Source organism: Apodemus sylvaticus, chromosome 23 (assembly GCF_947179515.1).
Source record: "Apodemus sylvaticus chromosome 23, mApoSyl1.1, whole genome shotgun sequence".
Lineage (NCBI taxonomy): Eukaryota > Metazoa > Chordata > Mammalia > Rodentia > Muridae > Apodemus > Apodemus sylvaticus.
In genome coordinates, this window is record NC_067494.1 from 19311443 (window position 1) to 19327874 (window position 16432).

The 16432-nt window shown below is 42.2% G+C and overlaps 1 protein-coding gene across 1 annotated transcript; it reads right to left on the minus strand.

Annotated features, from left to right (window-relative positions):
• Nucleotides 1-4134: 4134 nt before the first annotated feature.
• LOC127673681 (centromere-associated protein E-like) lies at nt 4135-15001 on the minus strand. Its single transcript, XM_052169480.1, has 9 exons — nt 14869-15001; nt 11672-11761; nt 11415-11530; nt 11103-11105; nt 9402-9521; nt 8098-8179; nt 7950-8017; nt 7805-7870; nt 4135-4221 (listed from the first exon to the last, which is right to left on the minus strand). The coding sequence occupies exons 1-9, from the start codon at nt 14999-15001 to the stop codon at nt 4135-4137; spliced, it is 765 nt and encodes a 254-aa protein (XP_052025440.1).
• Between the last annotated feature and the right edge of the window lie 1431 nt (nt 15002-16432).

The following is a 16432-nucleotide window of genomic DNA, read 5'->3' on the forward strand; positions in this document are numbered from 1 at the left end:
GTGTATGTGTGCATAAAAGACAAGAGTTGTTCGGTATCTTCATTGTCTCAACTTTACTGAGGCAAGGGTTGTTACTGAACCTGGAGCTCGCTCATTTGGCTAGTCTAGCCACCTGCTTGTCCTAGGATCTCTTGATTTTTCATTCTAAGGGTTGGGATTGCAGGAGAGTTGATATGTCTGCCCAGCTTGGGTGCTGGGACTCTGAACTCTAATTGTCACACTGGTGAAAGAAGTGCTTTATCCTCTGAGCCATCTCTTTAGCTCCCAGGACACTATTCTTATTAGTCACTTTACTAACTTGAGGTAACCGTGTTGGAAGCCAAGTCTCATCTACTTCATAAACTCTATGGGGCTAGCAGTACTCAATGGCTATATTTTTTCTTTTGTAGACAGAAGCTTGTCTGAGATTGGCCCAAACCTTGATAGGTAGATGAAGCTAGCCTCAAACTCAGAGGAATTATCTTGGTTCTGATTCCCAATACCTGACTTAATTTATTTTCGATTTTAGAACGAGTGTCTTATGTTACTGAGGCTGGTCCCTCTGCTTTAGGGTCCTAAATACTGGGATTTGGGTCATGAGCCACCAAGCCCAGCTTTAAAGCATCAAAACACTTCTACCACCATGGGGAAAACTCGGGGTCTGTGCATGCTATGCAAACATTCTACCAAGCTACATCCTTCCCACTGCACCAGCTAAAGCAAGGGCATATAGCCATCTTAAGGTGAGCATTAACAACACTGGACCCCTCACCAAGAAAACTGCTTTCCTAACTTTTTTCTATTTTCTTTTTAAATAGGAAATTCAGGCTTGCAGTTTATATGCACCCTATAGTTAGTAGAAATTCACTAAAAGTGTGGTTATTTGTGGCAAATGCACTGGGTTTTTTTTTTTGGTTGTTTTATTTATGAATCTAATATAAAGCTTCTAGTTACCATGTATCAATGGGAAAAATTAGTTATTTAATTAAAATATCAAACCATTCAGTTAAAAGTATTGGCTGTGCTCAAAACTACAGAGATGGGATACAAATTACTGAACTCTTAGAATTTAAATAAAGGAATGCTATTTATTAGACTATACATCAATTTTATTACAGATATTATGACAATGATAGAAAAATGACTTGTCAGTTTGTTAGAAGATCTTCTTACAGTGGTTCATTCCTACAGAGTATTGACATGAGACTTAAAACTCACCTGAAGCGTGGTCAGTGTTTCTTCAAATGACCCTGGGGAAATTGTGCAAATTATGCGTGTCTTCACGTTTCCCCCCAAGGAGTTCTGAAGAATTCTGGTAAGCTTGCTGTCTCGATAGTTTATAAACCCACTTAGTAAGAAACAAGTGTGGGAAGAAAAAGGTTGTGAATGTATGAGAAAATGTTTCCTTTAAAATGATGAACAGTCATAATTTTATAAATTAAGTTTTTATAGGTTGTATAAGGCAGATCACACTGCTAACTAAAACACTTAAACAACTCAGATTAGATTTATATATACAAGAAATTATGCTCATAAATTATGTATTACTTATTCTAATAAAAAGAAAAAAGAAAGGGCTCTTCAGACTGGTAAGATGGCTCAGTGGGTAGAGGCATCCCAAGGTCTGAAGATTTAAGTTAGACTGTTGGGACCTTCAAGGTGACAGGAGAGAAGGGATTCCCAAGAACTGTTCTCTGATGACCCAATGTGTGTGCAAAATAAAATTAAAAAAATGTAGGCAAAGGGCTCTCTAGGCAGGGAGTTTGGAGTAGGATAGGGATGCAGACCACAGTGAGGCTGGGGCGGTGGCAGGGGTCTTCATCTCCTGGGCTGACACATGCAGTGTGCATTGCATTGGTCCTTGAAAGCCCTTGGGAAAGATGACTAGAGGCAGCAGGCCAAGCACCCCGGGTTCCCATTCTTAGGCGCATGTAAACATGTTAAGCTCTACAACTGACAATATCGACAATATCTCAGACTCTCAAGTGATGAAACATCAATTGCCTTTCACATTACATGTACAACCACCACATCTCACAGAAGCACACATGCTTAAAACACAGCTTATAGAAATCCAAAATCTTTTGAAAATGTAGAAAAAATCAATTCACCTGATTATGACCAAAGTATTACAATTTTCAATCTAATAAAAAACCTTAAGAATTAAGTATATAATGAAACTTACCCAGCTTGTCCATCACCAAGTTTCTTAATCACTAGTCTCAAAATAAACAAGTTCTGACTTATAAAAGAGTTCTCCTTCAATTGCACACCTGAAGTAAACATGCAAAAATTAACCTCCATACTAGATAAAGAGCTTGCTTGTAAGTTGTAAGGCAGATGCTAAGTTGAGTGCTAAAACCTATGCTGTGGGTTCTACCAGAACTCAGTTTTAACACTAAGGAATTCTCTCTCCTTAGTCTGCCTACATATTGAGTCAAGCAGAAATGCCATCACCTGCGAGAAAACAACATAAAATAAAGTGACTAAGAGGAGGAAAACTGGCCTCTTTCCTAAAGTTCTCTAACTTCTCAGTTCAAATCTTTTTTATAAACATTTAAATAAAGGTAGTCATGAACTTCCAATCAAATGCCAGGACTTTTTCTTTTTAAATTGCTAATATGCTTACATGATTCAAATAGCCAAAGGGAAAACACAAACCTCGAAAAGGCTCAGGCCCACTCCCCTGTCTGTTCAGACTGTTCCTGATCCCCACTAGAAGCCTATAACTCCCTTGCTTTGTCTCTTAGACTTAACAATCACACCCTTATAAACTCATCTTCCATCCCCTTCCTATATGGTCTATTTATGTTACTTTGTACTTTGCCTTTTCCCTTGAAAATGTATTTCAGAAAAAAATCCCTATTAATTAATGTTGGCCTTAATTTTACATCATCTAACTCCTCCGTGTGTTGAATCCAGTTTCATTGGTCCACTGAAAGACACAGCTTTACAAGGCTCTTCTCCTACAAAACCACTGTGACAAATATTTAGGGACCAAGGTTATTTCTGCTATGTTAGTTAACTACTTGCAGCATATATGCACTTCCTATAGCGCATGCCAGACCTGTTAGCCCGAGGAAGCCATGCAGTATAAGCCCCATTTACTCCTTCGCAGAAGGCTTTGATGTTTGCCAATCTGTCTTCTCCACTTCTAGACTTTGTTTAGTAGACAGCCACAGCCTTTCCCACTGTAGCCTGAATTGTAATTTAAAACACTCATTTTCCTTCCTTTCCTTGAGACAATATCTCCCTGTGGATTTCATGCTACCCTCGAACTGTAGTGCTCCCTGCTTAACCTCCTGAGAGTTGGGGGTTATATCTGTGGCCCTCTTGGTCATTACCATTCAGCTCCAGTGGGCTGACAACCCACTCAGAATTACATGATTAATTACTGTAGCTCCACTCTACTAGTTTATGAGGCTGAATCCCATTCACTCTCCTCAGATTGTTCTTAGATAGTCCACCCTGCTTCCCATACACATTTCAAATCATTGTATCTAGTTTAAACATAAAAGTGTACATTTGGTTTAATTAGAAATAGTTTAAGTCTAGAATATAGTTTTATACAACCTTTGAGTATTTACCTAGATAACACATGAAAATGGTCTAATCATTTTGTCCACTAAAACATCCAGACTGGTTCTTGCTTATGAGTTATTATTACCTGTTCATTTGAAAGTTGCTACCTTTTATTTGGCCTTCCATAATTTTTATCACTCATAAAAGGCGAATGGGATGGGGAACCAATAATCAACCTTACCATGAACATGTAGAACCCATTTAGTTAAATCTGGCCCGATGCCCAACTCTTCCTACGGACACATCTGGGAGCTCTGCAGTTCAGATACTAGAGTCTACTTGGACTGGTCTTCATTATTGACCTTTCTCTTCTCAGCCAATTGTCATGTTCACTATGGGTTTAAGGGAGGGACTGAGGACAGACTATTAATCCTATAAGGCTGTCCCTACTACTTTTCCTAATTTTAACTAAGAAATCTTAGATGGTGCTCACAGCACATGCTTGGGCTTCCCAGCTGCAAAATACTATCAACTACACAACTGAATTTTGAGTTGGTGCTATAGGTCAAAATAATGAAGTTTGATTTTTATAATAAAGACTTCCTTATGGAACTGATCACATTATTAGTACTTTTAACATAAATGGTCAGATATTAACAAGTTCACATTACCATCAGTTGTTTGAGGAGTTTTTTCACTGCTTGCAAGGTCCACAAAATTCTGTAGGACAGATGAAAACAATGTTTAGGAGGTGTAACCAGAAGGAATAAATCCTAATTCGGTAAAGGAATACATTAAAGACACGGTATATTGGAATGCCCCTCTGAATCCTCAGTCCCAGCCCACTGTTAAGGCCTCCCCTTTTTTCATTGAGCCACACTGGCCTCCACATCTTGATCTGTCTCTCTTTATAAATACTCCATGGATGGAAGCATGTTCTATACATCCAAAACTCTATCAAGGTGAACGTGATCTTTAAACCTGGTCTCTGCTGGAGTTTTTGCTGCTCCTTTTACTTCTAATGTTTTAGTCCATCCTCACTCAGTATTTAAGAACCTAGGGCAACACTAAACACTATCTTCTCAATGGAGTCTTGTTAACTTTCCACATCTTCATGCACACCTATTATGATTACATCCTTAACTGCATGTCCAAGCTCGATAGAGGTCAGGCTTCTCACAGTTCTTATTTTGCTGGGTTGGCCATGTGTGTACCATACTGCACTATGGCATGTTTAAAGCATTGTCCTCTATTTAATTTCATAAGTAACACTAAAAACCAGATTATCACACTCTAGGCAGTATATTAGGTGCTGGAGCAACAGATGAGAGTCATGTAAATGCTCTGCTCTCAGACCTTGCAATCTACAGAGAAGATACAAATAGGCAGCTGGAGAAGGTCAAAGAGGGACACAATATGTTCTCTGGAACAGGGGTCAGGGAAGGCATGATACTAGGATATGTAAATGACAAAGAGGTAGTCAGATATGAAGATTTAAACAGAAACAGCACTGTATATACAAAAAGGTTAGCATTTTGGTTCCCAAAACAGACCCGCTAGGGTATTTGTCACCAACCCAGAAGGATCCAGCTGCTCCTCAGTAACACTAGAGCCTAGGAATTAAAGGGCAAAGGAGGATGATGAGATGCAAGCCAGCCTTGCCTCCAGAGTGAGTTCCAGGTTAGCCCAAACTATGCAGAGTTCTAGGCTACCCTGTCCTAATAAGCCAAACCAAACACACACCAAATCCAAGGACACTGCAGCACCACTGGTGGACTGAAGCAACAATCGATGGCCATAGGCAGGGGCCGGGTTATGTAGTGTCTTGTAAGCAAGACTGAGAAGACATGGGATTTCCAAAATGAAAGGGAAGCCACTAGAGAGATTTATGCATGAAAGTAACAAAAAGTTATTCAGTGTCCTACAGGAACACCTGCAGCCCCGAGCACAGAGTGAACAAAGAGTCAACAGCTGCAGCCAATGCCCAGGCAGAACGCAGACATAGGGATTCAGATGTGAGGGGCAGAATCTAGCTCAGGAGAGCACAGACAATGTCCTGAGAGGCAGTGGCAGAGGATAGACATGTTTTGTATGAACCCAGCACCACGCTCATGACATGGAACATTTCCTCACTGCCCTAAAAGAGAAGACACGTTTCCTTTTTCTGTGGTGATTTTCAAGAGTTTACGAGTAATTGTGCACTCCTGTTCTATGGTCCAAGCTCAATACCCTTCCTAATTTTCCTTTCCCAGTGCCCACTGCAGATTCTTTAGATACAACACATAAGGAAGGTGGACACAGAGGCAGTGTAGTGAGTGCCGTGAAAATGATTGTTTGTATCCAGGGATGTTGAGACTGAAGCTTGTAGGGTTTTGGAAGGAAGTTAAGGGACATTAGCTGGGAATGGCCAGCACTTGACACATGAAATGACCTAACCGAATAGTATTTTGTATTCTTACAAATCTGTATGATGCACTGAAGAAGGGAAGGCTGGAACCATGGAGGACATGTGCTAGACCACTGCAGTGATTCAAAGGACAGAATAATTTAAAGAGTACAATGCATGCAGAACTCTACCAAGATGGAATAGCTAGTAAATGGGACAATTGCACAAATGGTCTATTGAGGCCTAGGTTTCCTGCCTTTGTGTAGAGTGTTGTTTTTTTCTTGAAAAAAAGACTAAGAAAAACTGTTAACTGTGGAAGGAAGGGCTATGTTTGGATACACTGAAATTTCTTTCCTACAGAGTTCAACAGGTGTTAGATAGACTAACAGGCTGGTGTAAGTGGGGTCCTAAGACACACACACACACACACACACACACACACACACACAGAAAATGAGCCAGGAACAAACAAAATAAACAGGCAATGAGTATTAGGAGAGCCACCCCATAGGAAAACCAGCAGTCATCTCCACTAACGTGGACACTGAGCCACCAACCAGGCAGCATATGCTAGCTGATACAAGGTCCTTGACACACATATAGCAGAAGATTGCCTGGTCTGGCCTCAGTTAGAGAAGACATGCTTAACCATCCAGTATCTTGAGGCCCCAGAGAATGGGGAGGCCTGTTGGAGAAGGTGGAATGTGGGAATACTCTTGGAGATGGGAGGGGCAGGGGAATGGGATAAGGAACTGGCAGAGGGGTGGACCAGAAGGGGGATAATGACTAGACTGTAAGAAAAGATTTAAGATGCCGGGCAGTGGTGACATATGCCTTTAATCATAGCACTTGGGAGGCAGAGGCAGGCAGATTACTGAGTTTGAGGCCAGCCTGGTCTATAAAGTGAGTTCCAGCCAGGGCTACACAGAGAAACCCTGTCTTGAAAAAAATCAAAAAAGAAAAGATTAAAAGTATTTTTTTGAAAAGACAAAAAAATTTATTCATTAAAAAGTAGTGCAACTAGAAATGTTAAAATTATTCTGAAATATCATAAGTCAGACTTAGAAAAAAACATGGTCTAGTAGAGGTTCTGTTATTAAACACTAAAATCTATTAAAATAAGTCACTTTTTAAGCATAATGAGGTGAAGTTAGAACTACATGTTAATATCTGCTTTATTAGAGCTTGCCTACAGTCTCAACACTTGAGAGGGTGAGGCAGATAAATTATGATTGTAAAGCCCCCCTGGGCTACATGGTGATTTCCTGATAAAGGAGGAGGTAAAATGAGAGGCTTTCTCATGAGCAAAAAGCAATGTTTGCATACTGCTCATTTTCATGACTGTGTGACAAGCAGAGGCTGTTTACTGTGTTGATTTCTAACGCTGAATATTATATCGCCTTTCTAGTTAAGGATTTATGGTCTTAAGCATTCTGGCTTATGGGCCAGAAATTGGGGGTGGCATTTAGTGGTAGAACATTGCCTAGTATGTAGAAGCTCTAGGGCTTATTATTAGATAGTAAAACAAAAGAATGTTCCCACCATTTATCAACAACTTTCTCTCTGTTACAAATAAATCATATTTTTCCACTTAGTTTTTGTTGTCTTATCATACAGTTCTAGATGAAACTGACTAGGATTTGAGAAACGTATTCAGATTCTAAAATTCACCACTCAGGAAAGAGAACCCAAGCTCTGACTCTGCTTGTGGTTAGAAGGAGACACAGCTCATATTCTGTAGCGATCACGTACAGAAACAAGACGCTCTAAGCCTTACATCCAAGGCTGCTCCTGGGCCACACTGACAACTTCCCACCATTTCTTCCTCTTAGCAAACCACTCTTATTAACACAGTCAGACAATGGTTGACCCGTCTTTTTGGGCCCACATGGAAAGTTATGATGTGTAAATACTCACCAGATGAGCCACCTTGATAGTGCCATCAGTATTGAAAGACTCATCTATTTCCCCGAGTTCCAAAATCTAGACAGAAAAGGCAATTTGTCACAAATGAGCAAATTCTTTCAAAAGAGCAAATATAGGGAGAAACACAATTACCAACCATCCTAAAAATGGTATGTGATCGACTGCTCTTTTGATTCATATTGCTTCTTCTATAATGTCTCTTCTCTGTAAAAAAAAAAAAAATGACATCAATAAAAGCATGACTTGATAGTTTTGATATGAATTTAAAAATACAGCAGACTTACTTTCTCCTTTGGCGAGGAATTTTAAAGCCATTTCTCCAGAATAAACCACTTCTTCGGTGAGATCAGGAACATAGATGTTCCTCTGAAAACAGTTTAATCATAAAAAGATTAAAGAAAGAAAATATGCTTCGAAAATTACAGTCTATTGCTGAATGTGGGAAAGTAACAAATGAACCATTACTCTGTAGAAAAGGCAACTTATACAGTTTCCAGTGCACAATGAACACAGAATTATTTTTGACTTTTTTTTTCATGGTTTTCGACATTTTTTTTATTCAATATAATTTATTTACATTTCAAATGTTTTCCCCTTTTCTAGCCCCCCACACTCCCCGAAAGTCCCGTAAGCCCCCCTCTCTCCCCCTGTCCTCCCACCCACCCCTTCCCACTTCCCTGTTCTGGTTTTGCCAAATACTGTTTCACTGAGTCTTTCCAGAACCAGGGGCCACTCCTCCTTTCTTCTTGTACCTCATTTGATGTGTGGATTATGTTTTGGGTATTCCAGTTTTCTAGGTTAATATCCACTTATTAGTGAGTGCATACCATGATTCACCTTTTGAGTCTGGGTTACCTCACTTAGTATGATATTCTCTAGCTCCATCCATTTGCCTAAGAATTTCATGAATTCATTGTTTCTAATGGCTGAATAGTACTCCATTGTGTAGATATACCACATTTTTTGCATCCACTCTTCTGTTGAGGGATACCTGGGTTCTTTCCAGCATCTGGCAATTATAAATAGGGCTGCTATGAACATAGTAGAACATGTATCCTTATTACATGGTGGGGAGTCTTCTGGGTATATGCCCAGGAGTGGTATAGCAGGATCTTCTGGAAGTGAGGTGCCCAGTTTTCGGAGGAACCACCAGACTGATTTCCAGAGTGGTTGTACCAATTTGCAACCCCACCAGCAGTGGAGGAGTGTTCCTCTTTCTCCACACCCTCTCCAACACCTGCTGTCTCCTGAATTTTTAATCTTAGCCATTCTGACTGGTGTAAGATGAAATCTTAGGGTTGTTTTGATTTGCATTTCCCTAATGACTAATGAAGTTGAGCATTTTTTAAGATGCTTCTCCGCCATCCGAAGTTCTTCAGGTAAGAATTCTTTGTTTAACTCTGTACCCCATTTTTTAATAGGGTTGTTTGGTTTTCTGGAGTCTAACTAGGCACACAGGCAAGCCATCAGTGTCTTTTCTCTCCCTGTTTGTGTGCCCCCCCCCCCGAATGCCACCTCTGGCCCCATGTGACTGCTGATAGATCCATTTCCAGGATAACCCAGTACAGTCATCCAGATCTTTACTCACATTGCTGTCTTCCCGAATTTTCAAATGTTTTATTTTTTGATCATCACATAGTAAATCTATAATGGTTTCATTATATATTTCCATGTAAGAAATCCGTAGGAGAAATTCTCTCTCACAAATCTAGGAGAAAACAGGATGTCTCAAACATCAAAGAGTTATAAATCAGCACTGTCCATTCACATCAAGGATAAACAGTCCAAATAAAGTTAGCTGTAAAGCCAACAGGACCCACAGTTGTATTCTGACAGTAAGCAGAGATGCAGTCTTTCAGAGATAATGAAACACCCAGGCACACTGTGTAGGCTCTGAGTCTAGATGCTTTTGCATTAATGAAAATACTCATCTAAAAGCAAGCTAACAGATGTAGGTGTGTCAGGAGCCATAATGGGACAAGCTAATATATTAGCAGATGATCATCCTGAAATGCCTGTCTCAGATTATTATATAATCTGCGACAGGTGAGCCCCCATTCAGCAAGGCAATGGGGGGATAATTTTAGGAAAGATTCCTGCTATTATTATGCTTTTCCTGTTGTTATTATTATTATACATATATAATAATATGTAATAGCACACTATTTTGGAGGAGATCTCTGCAGATCCACAAAGATGTACTGTCTTATAGTGATGCTATGTAGACTGATGACTTAAGTTTTAATGATGATCCTATAAGAATTCCTAAAATTATATCTCTGATTATTAAGTCTTTTTATACTGGGACTGCAACTAGGTCTTTTTCTTATAGTCAAAACTGCAATGAGAACTCTGCTAGTCTCCCAAGTATCACTAGTGAATTGCTCTTAGATGGCAATCAGACTTTCTCCTACCATAGCACATTCCAAGAGGTGGTAAAAGAATTAACCAAAGGTTGTAAAAAGGGAAGTAGTATTTATTATAGGTACTATGACAGAAGATAAAATATTGACTGGGTTTCTCTATATAAAGCTTCACTTTTAACTCAGTTATGGTTTTAACCTTTCAATGAACTTGTGATAGATGTTTAGCTAGATAATTACTCCTAATGAATATACATGTAAACATTCTCTGTTGTAAACTGCTATTTTAATGTATGACTTAGTATTTTGTGTGAACTTGTGATGAACTTTGTAACATGTGATCATGTATCCTGGAAGATGTATAAATACCGAAGACAATAGAGAGGGTGAGGCTTTTTTCCTCTTTCTCTCTCTTTCTCCCACTCCCTCTCACTTTTTACCTTTCTCCAACTAGAACTTTTCCCTCTCCTCGGCTTAGGGTCTTTCTGCTTTTCCCTCTTAAATAGCCATACATAGGAAACTTTTTATAACTTAGTAATAAACTCATTAATCACTTCTTTAAGTGTCTTATTTTTCTTCCTGGGCAGACTTTTGACTAGCAAGCTGAAAGTTAGAGCCCAGCAGTTGCTGCTGAGATAGAACAAAGACCACATTTCTTAATCCTCTGCTGTTAGGCTACAGGTGTTAATCACCTAAACCAGCAGACTTTCACCCTCAGAAAGAAAAAGGAATGTCTAGGACATTTTAGAAGTTAGCATTAACATTTTAGTACAGTTAGAAAGCCTTGAGACCCTCAGACTTCAAAGCCATCGTCATCAGAGTCCTATACCATGTCTCCACAACTACCCTCACTTGGTTGTGAGACTCCCAGCTTCCAGCATAGGTGCTGCTGCCCTGCGTTCTAATCCTCTGTAACTCACATCTACTTTCTAAGAATTCCTAGTAACCCAACAAGGCTAACGTGGAACTAGCAGCCCTTCTGATAGGATTCCCTATTGCCTAACTTAGTCTTCTTTTTGTTCGAAACACTGCTTTGGGGCACAACGGAAAAATAAAGTAGAGAACTCTACGTTTTATAAAGTGTATGAGTCAGTGCTACACTTTTCTCCTTTTCCCATGAAAAAGCAGGAGCTGAGTTTGAGTCTCCTTTTCTCTCTCATTCTTACACAAAGAAAACAGCAATTGCTACTAAGTTTTCACTACTTGACTATGTGTGCTAGGAAGTCAGAGGTTATTACCTCAAGCCTTTTGAAAATGTCTTCAATTGCACTGGGTATAATTCCCAAACAATCTTTAGACCCCATCATGGTATGTGTTTTTCCTGATGCAGTTTGCCCATAGGCAATTATAGTACCTGTAAAAACAAGCACAAGAAATAGATACATTATGGATACAGTCAAGAAGATTTAAAACGAACTTATAGTGAGTCCAACAATCAGCACTATGGCATGGGCACTGAAGACCTGAGATGCTCTGGAAACAAATGGATACCAACCATTGTAGCCTTGTATGGCAGAGCTGATGATTGGCCCTGCGATTTCTTCATACACATTTTTAGTGGTTTCTTCACTATGAAAGACACGATCTAAAAGGAACACAGACATTCAAACATATCAATTGCATTTCCAAAGAATTAGTAATTGCCCAAAGAAATAAACTGTCAGGATCTAGACTGGTAAACTATCTAGGACAACATTTCCTTATTTTCTATCTTTTCAGAAAACACCCTTCCCAAAAGGAAAATGCAATAGTCTTCACATAGAAAATCATATTCCTCAACAGCCCTATGCATTTTAAGGATCAGCAGGGCATAGTGGCTGAGATTGGTTCTAGACTATGTTAGAGCTCAAGATGTTGGGCCCCTGTCTCTAATGTGTAACACAGGTACATTATCATCTCCACAGATTTATTGTCAGTATATTAATACACAGGAAATGTGAGTGGTTATTGTTTTTCAAAAGCCTAGCTTAAGCTGAATCAGGAAAACACCTAAAAAAAAGTTACAGGAAATAGTCACCTGCCTGGTAAATGAAGGTGTTTGCATCAGTGCTAAGTTTGCCATTATTTGCCTTTGTTAGTAAACTAAAAAAATGGGACACTTTCTATGGTGATCTTTAAAATAGGAAAATGAGATGGCAAAGAAACCCAGCAGTTGTTCTGCTTCAATCAGACCCACACAAGTTATCCTCAGGTGAAACAGGAAAACCAATGCCATACAGGGCTGTGCAGTAAGGATTTCGGATTAAGCAGAGTTGGAAGATGTTTGTATTTTAACACCATCAATCTCAGGCAATTGATGATGTCAAATCTTCTATAGCATATAGGGCCACTGTCTTAGTCAGAGTTTCTACTCCTGCACAAACATAATGATCGAGAAGCAAGTTGGAGAGGAAAGGGTTTATTCAGCTTACTCTTCTGCATTGCTGTTCATCACAAAAGGAACTCAGGACTGGAACTCAAGCAGGTTAGTTAGGAAGCAGGAGCTGATGCAGAGGCCATGGAGGGATGTTTCTTAATAGCTTGCTTCCCCTGGCTTGCTCAATCTGCTCTCTTATAGAACCAAAGAATACCAGCCCAGAGGTGGTACCACACACAAGTGGCCCTTCCCCCACTTAATCACTAGTTGAGAAAATGCCCGACAGCTGGTTCTCATGGAGTCAAGTCCCCAACTGAAACTCCTTTCTCTGTGATAACGCTAGCCAGTGTCAAGTGAACACACAAAACCAGCCAGTACAGACACAAAAACATACAATACTATAGAGTACAAATGCTTGGGAAACTTTTAGTCTTGCTTTTATAATCTCTTAAACATACTATTTAACTTCAAAAAATTATATTAATATATTTCAAAACAGCTGTTTACTAGAAAGTATTTTGTTTCCTATACTGTGCTCAAAATTTTGTCCTTCTAGTTTTAATGATGACTACCCAGGGTCAGGGAAAATGGCTCAATTTACAGCAGTCTTTTGCAGTTCAAGTGGCTTTGAATTCCTGATCCACTATCTCCAGACTGTTAAGTGCAGGGATCAGTGGTCACCACCACCTAGCTATGAGTTGACACCATCATAAACTTACCAAATTTGAATGATTTACTCCCATCACTCTGATAAATAATATTGTTATCTGTTTTCCAGAAAGCGTGGATGGTTTCTCCATGTTCTTTTCTGGAAGAATAAAACATCATGCTTCAGGATGATGTGATTCTGGAGGTCACATAACAGGAAGGCTAATTTACAACGTTTCATGTTCTCAAGAATAGCAATAACATATTATATCTTCTCTGGAAGGGTCAGGTCTCAGCTCTCTTAAACATAGTTCAAGATCTGCTTCTTACCAGTTCCCTACTGGTAAGTCACCCTTCATTCGAAGTACCCAGCAAGGGAAGAACAGTTCAGAGTTGGGCTCTGATTATGTATTAGGCTTTTTCAACATTCTCCACACTGTTATTTCTGCATATCATAATGACTTATGTCTGTAGATACATTTTCTTTTAGTTTGCTTTGTGTTGCTGTGATAAAATGTTATGACCAAAAGCAACTTGGAGTGGAAAAGGTTTATACCAGCTTGCACTTCTAGCCCCAAGGAAAGCCAGAGCAGGTTCTCAATCAGGGGCTGAGGCAGAAACCATAAGAACACAGTGTATTGATTAAGAACCTTCTTAGAGGCAGCAGCAGCAGCAGCAGCAGCAGCGGCTGGTCCAGAGGAAGGGCCATCAGTAGTAGAACCAAGCGGACAGGGTCCAGGCAGACCCTGCGCCCACGACTACTGGCCATCGCTGGCCAGCCAGGCTGTGAGCAGCGGAGGATTTACGGTGCCTTTCACCACACAGAAGCCACATCAGAACTCTGCCTCCCGCCAGTCAGTTACGAGGCCTCCATATTGGTTCTCGGTCACCAGAGAAATCAGACTGAGGTACGCAAATATAACCCGAGACCAACATCGCAGGGGTCTAAGCCCGACGGGCGTTGGCCTGCACCGAGGCCCTGGGCTGATCAGGGGGCCACCAGGGTGCAAACCCGGCCAGGAGGTTTTTTTACCGGGCCAGCGCACGCCACCGCCATTTTGCCTAAGGGAAGCCAGAGAGACCTAGCAGGCAAAACCAAACTGGCTAACAGGCATAGCCCGAGGCAGACATAGCAGGGGTCTCAGACGGTCAGGTATGCCCCGCCCCAGAGATCTGGCCCACTATAAGAGGGGCTACTTGCTCCTCCTCTCTCTCTTGGTCACTGCTCTCCCACATACTCTCACCTCTCTGCCCCTGGGGCTCTTCCTCCCCCCTCCAAGTGGTCATGGCCGGCCTCCACTCTCACACTCTCTCTCTCTCTCTCTCTCTCTCTCTCTCTCTCTCTCTCTCTCTCTCTCTCTCTCTCTCTCTCTCTCCCACTAACTCCCATCCCCTATTCTGAATAAACTCTATTCTATACCATGTCCGTGTTCACTGACTCCTTCATTGACTACTTCATCATCCTGCTTACTCCTTCATTGGTGCGGTTGGCCCGGATACGAGAAACACCCAGGATATTAAGCCTCTTCCACCAATGGGTAAGTCTCTGCACTTCCCGCGTTTCCCTACAGGACCATGCTGTTCTGTTCCCTCCCTTTTTCCCTGTGGAACTCAGGTGCAGCGGCAATGCCCCGCTCAGGGAGTGCCACCGGGCTCAGCTATCTAATTTCACTCCTGCATCTTATTACTGGTTTCCTTGTTTTCTCGCGTGCTGGCTTGGCGGTCCGTGGGGCTTATGGCGCTGGCTGCCAGAGCCGAGGCCACCACCTTCCCTGCCAGGCCTTCCCAGCCGTCCCGGAGCTGGTCACAGCGCACCACCATGGTAGAAGTGCGCCCGGCAGCGGCGGCAGCAGTCCCGGAGCTGGTCGCAGCACACCTCCACGGTGGAAGTGCGCCCGGCGGCGGCCTTCGCCGGCCGGGGGCGGTCCCCCGCCGGCCCCACACCACCACCCCCCCGCCGCGAGCCCCACAGCCCATGGCCCATGCAGCCCATGCCAGAGCCCCCTCCCGCTCCAGAACTGCTGCCGAAGCCACCACTGCCGCAGCTTCTACAACAGCTCCGCTTCTCCTGCGTCGTTGCCAGGATATGAAACAAGCTATTTCCAGCCACTGTGCTACCTAACTTCCTACTTCCACTGCTGACAGGAAGTTCCGCCCTGTGCATGCGGGATCACTGATGCCTCCTCGGCTCTCAGAGACCGCTGCAGCAAGTCTGTACTAACTTTCCCTGCTACAGTTTTCTTGCTGACAGTCTACCATCAGAGCCAAACCAGGTTCTGTTAATGCAACTGTTATACATGGCGCGGTCTCCAGGCTCTCAGAATCGGCTGCACTCCATCCCTGCCGAGCGATGCTGCCTCCTCGCCACAGCAAGCCTGCACTCTTTCGTGTTGCTACGCCCCACCCCCCACCACCATACTGTCCTGGTCTGCTGGCTACAACGCAGATTTCTAGGGCCTTTACCTGCAAAAGCCTAGCCACAGCCCACGTCCCCATCAATTCTATTACCCGATTCGTTCACAGTTCTACAGCTTCTCCCTATCACCCTGTCTTCCCTCTTCTACACTGCGTGGTCTCCCAATGTCCTAGGCAGTCCATGACTGGTCTTGCAGCCACGCACAGGCAGGTGAAGCAAGGTTGGGGGACCGGGTCCCACAGGCAAGCAGTCCACACTGACTTCCACGTTCCCGGATATCGGATTGCACTTCCTTAGCAAACACCATCGGCCTAAGAAGGTAAGGTCTTTCAGTTGGCTGGACGGTTTCTTAAGTTCAGAAGGGATGTGGCCAGTCCTTGCTGGACCTAGGTGCCGCTTGGCTAACACTCATTTTATGACGCTCACCCACGGTGTTTTCCATTCCAGAAGTAATCCTGAGTCTCCCCCATTGGCTTCCAGCCGTTCTCTGAAAATCCTGGGCCCCAGGCAGGTTACTTTTTCCGGCTTTTTGCCCCAGCTCCCAGAAGCCCGCACGACGGTCCGGACTCTCTGGCCTAGCTGCCGTTCTCTTTGTTATATTAACACTATCCGGGATGCCGGTAGTGGTATAACAAATCCCCCCACACCTGATGGGAAATAGAGTGTCTTCGCCGGTACCCCCAGGAAGCCCTCTGAGATGCCTCCTGGAAAATCTCAAGTTTCTGAACTAATAAACCTCTACAATAAGGTCTGGACTCAATATAAACTAGATAATAATTCAAAATGGCCACCTAATGGCACCCTAGATCTAATTGTTTTAAGGGATCTTAATACAT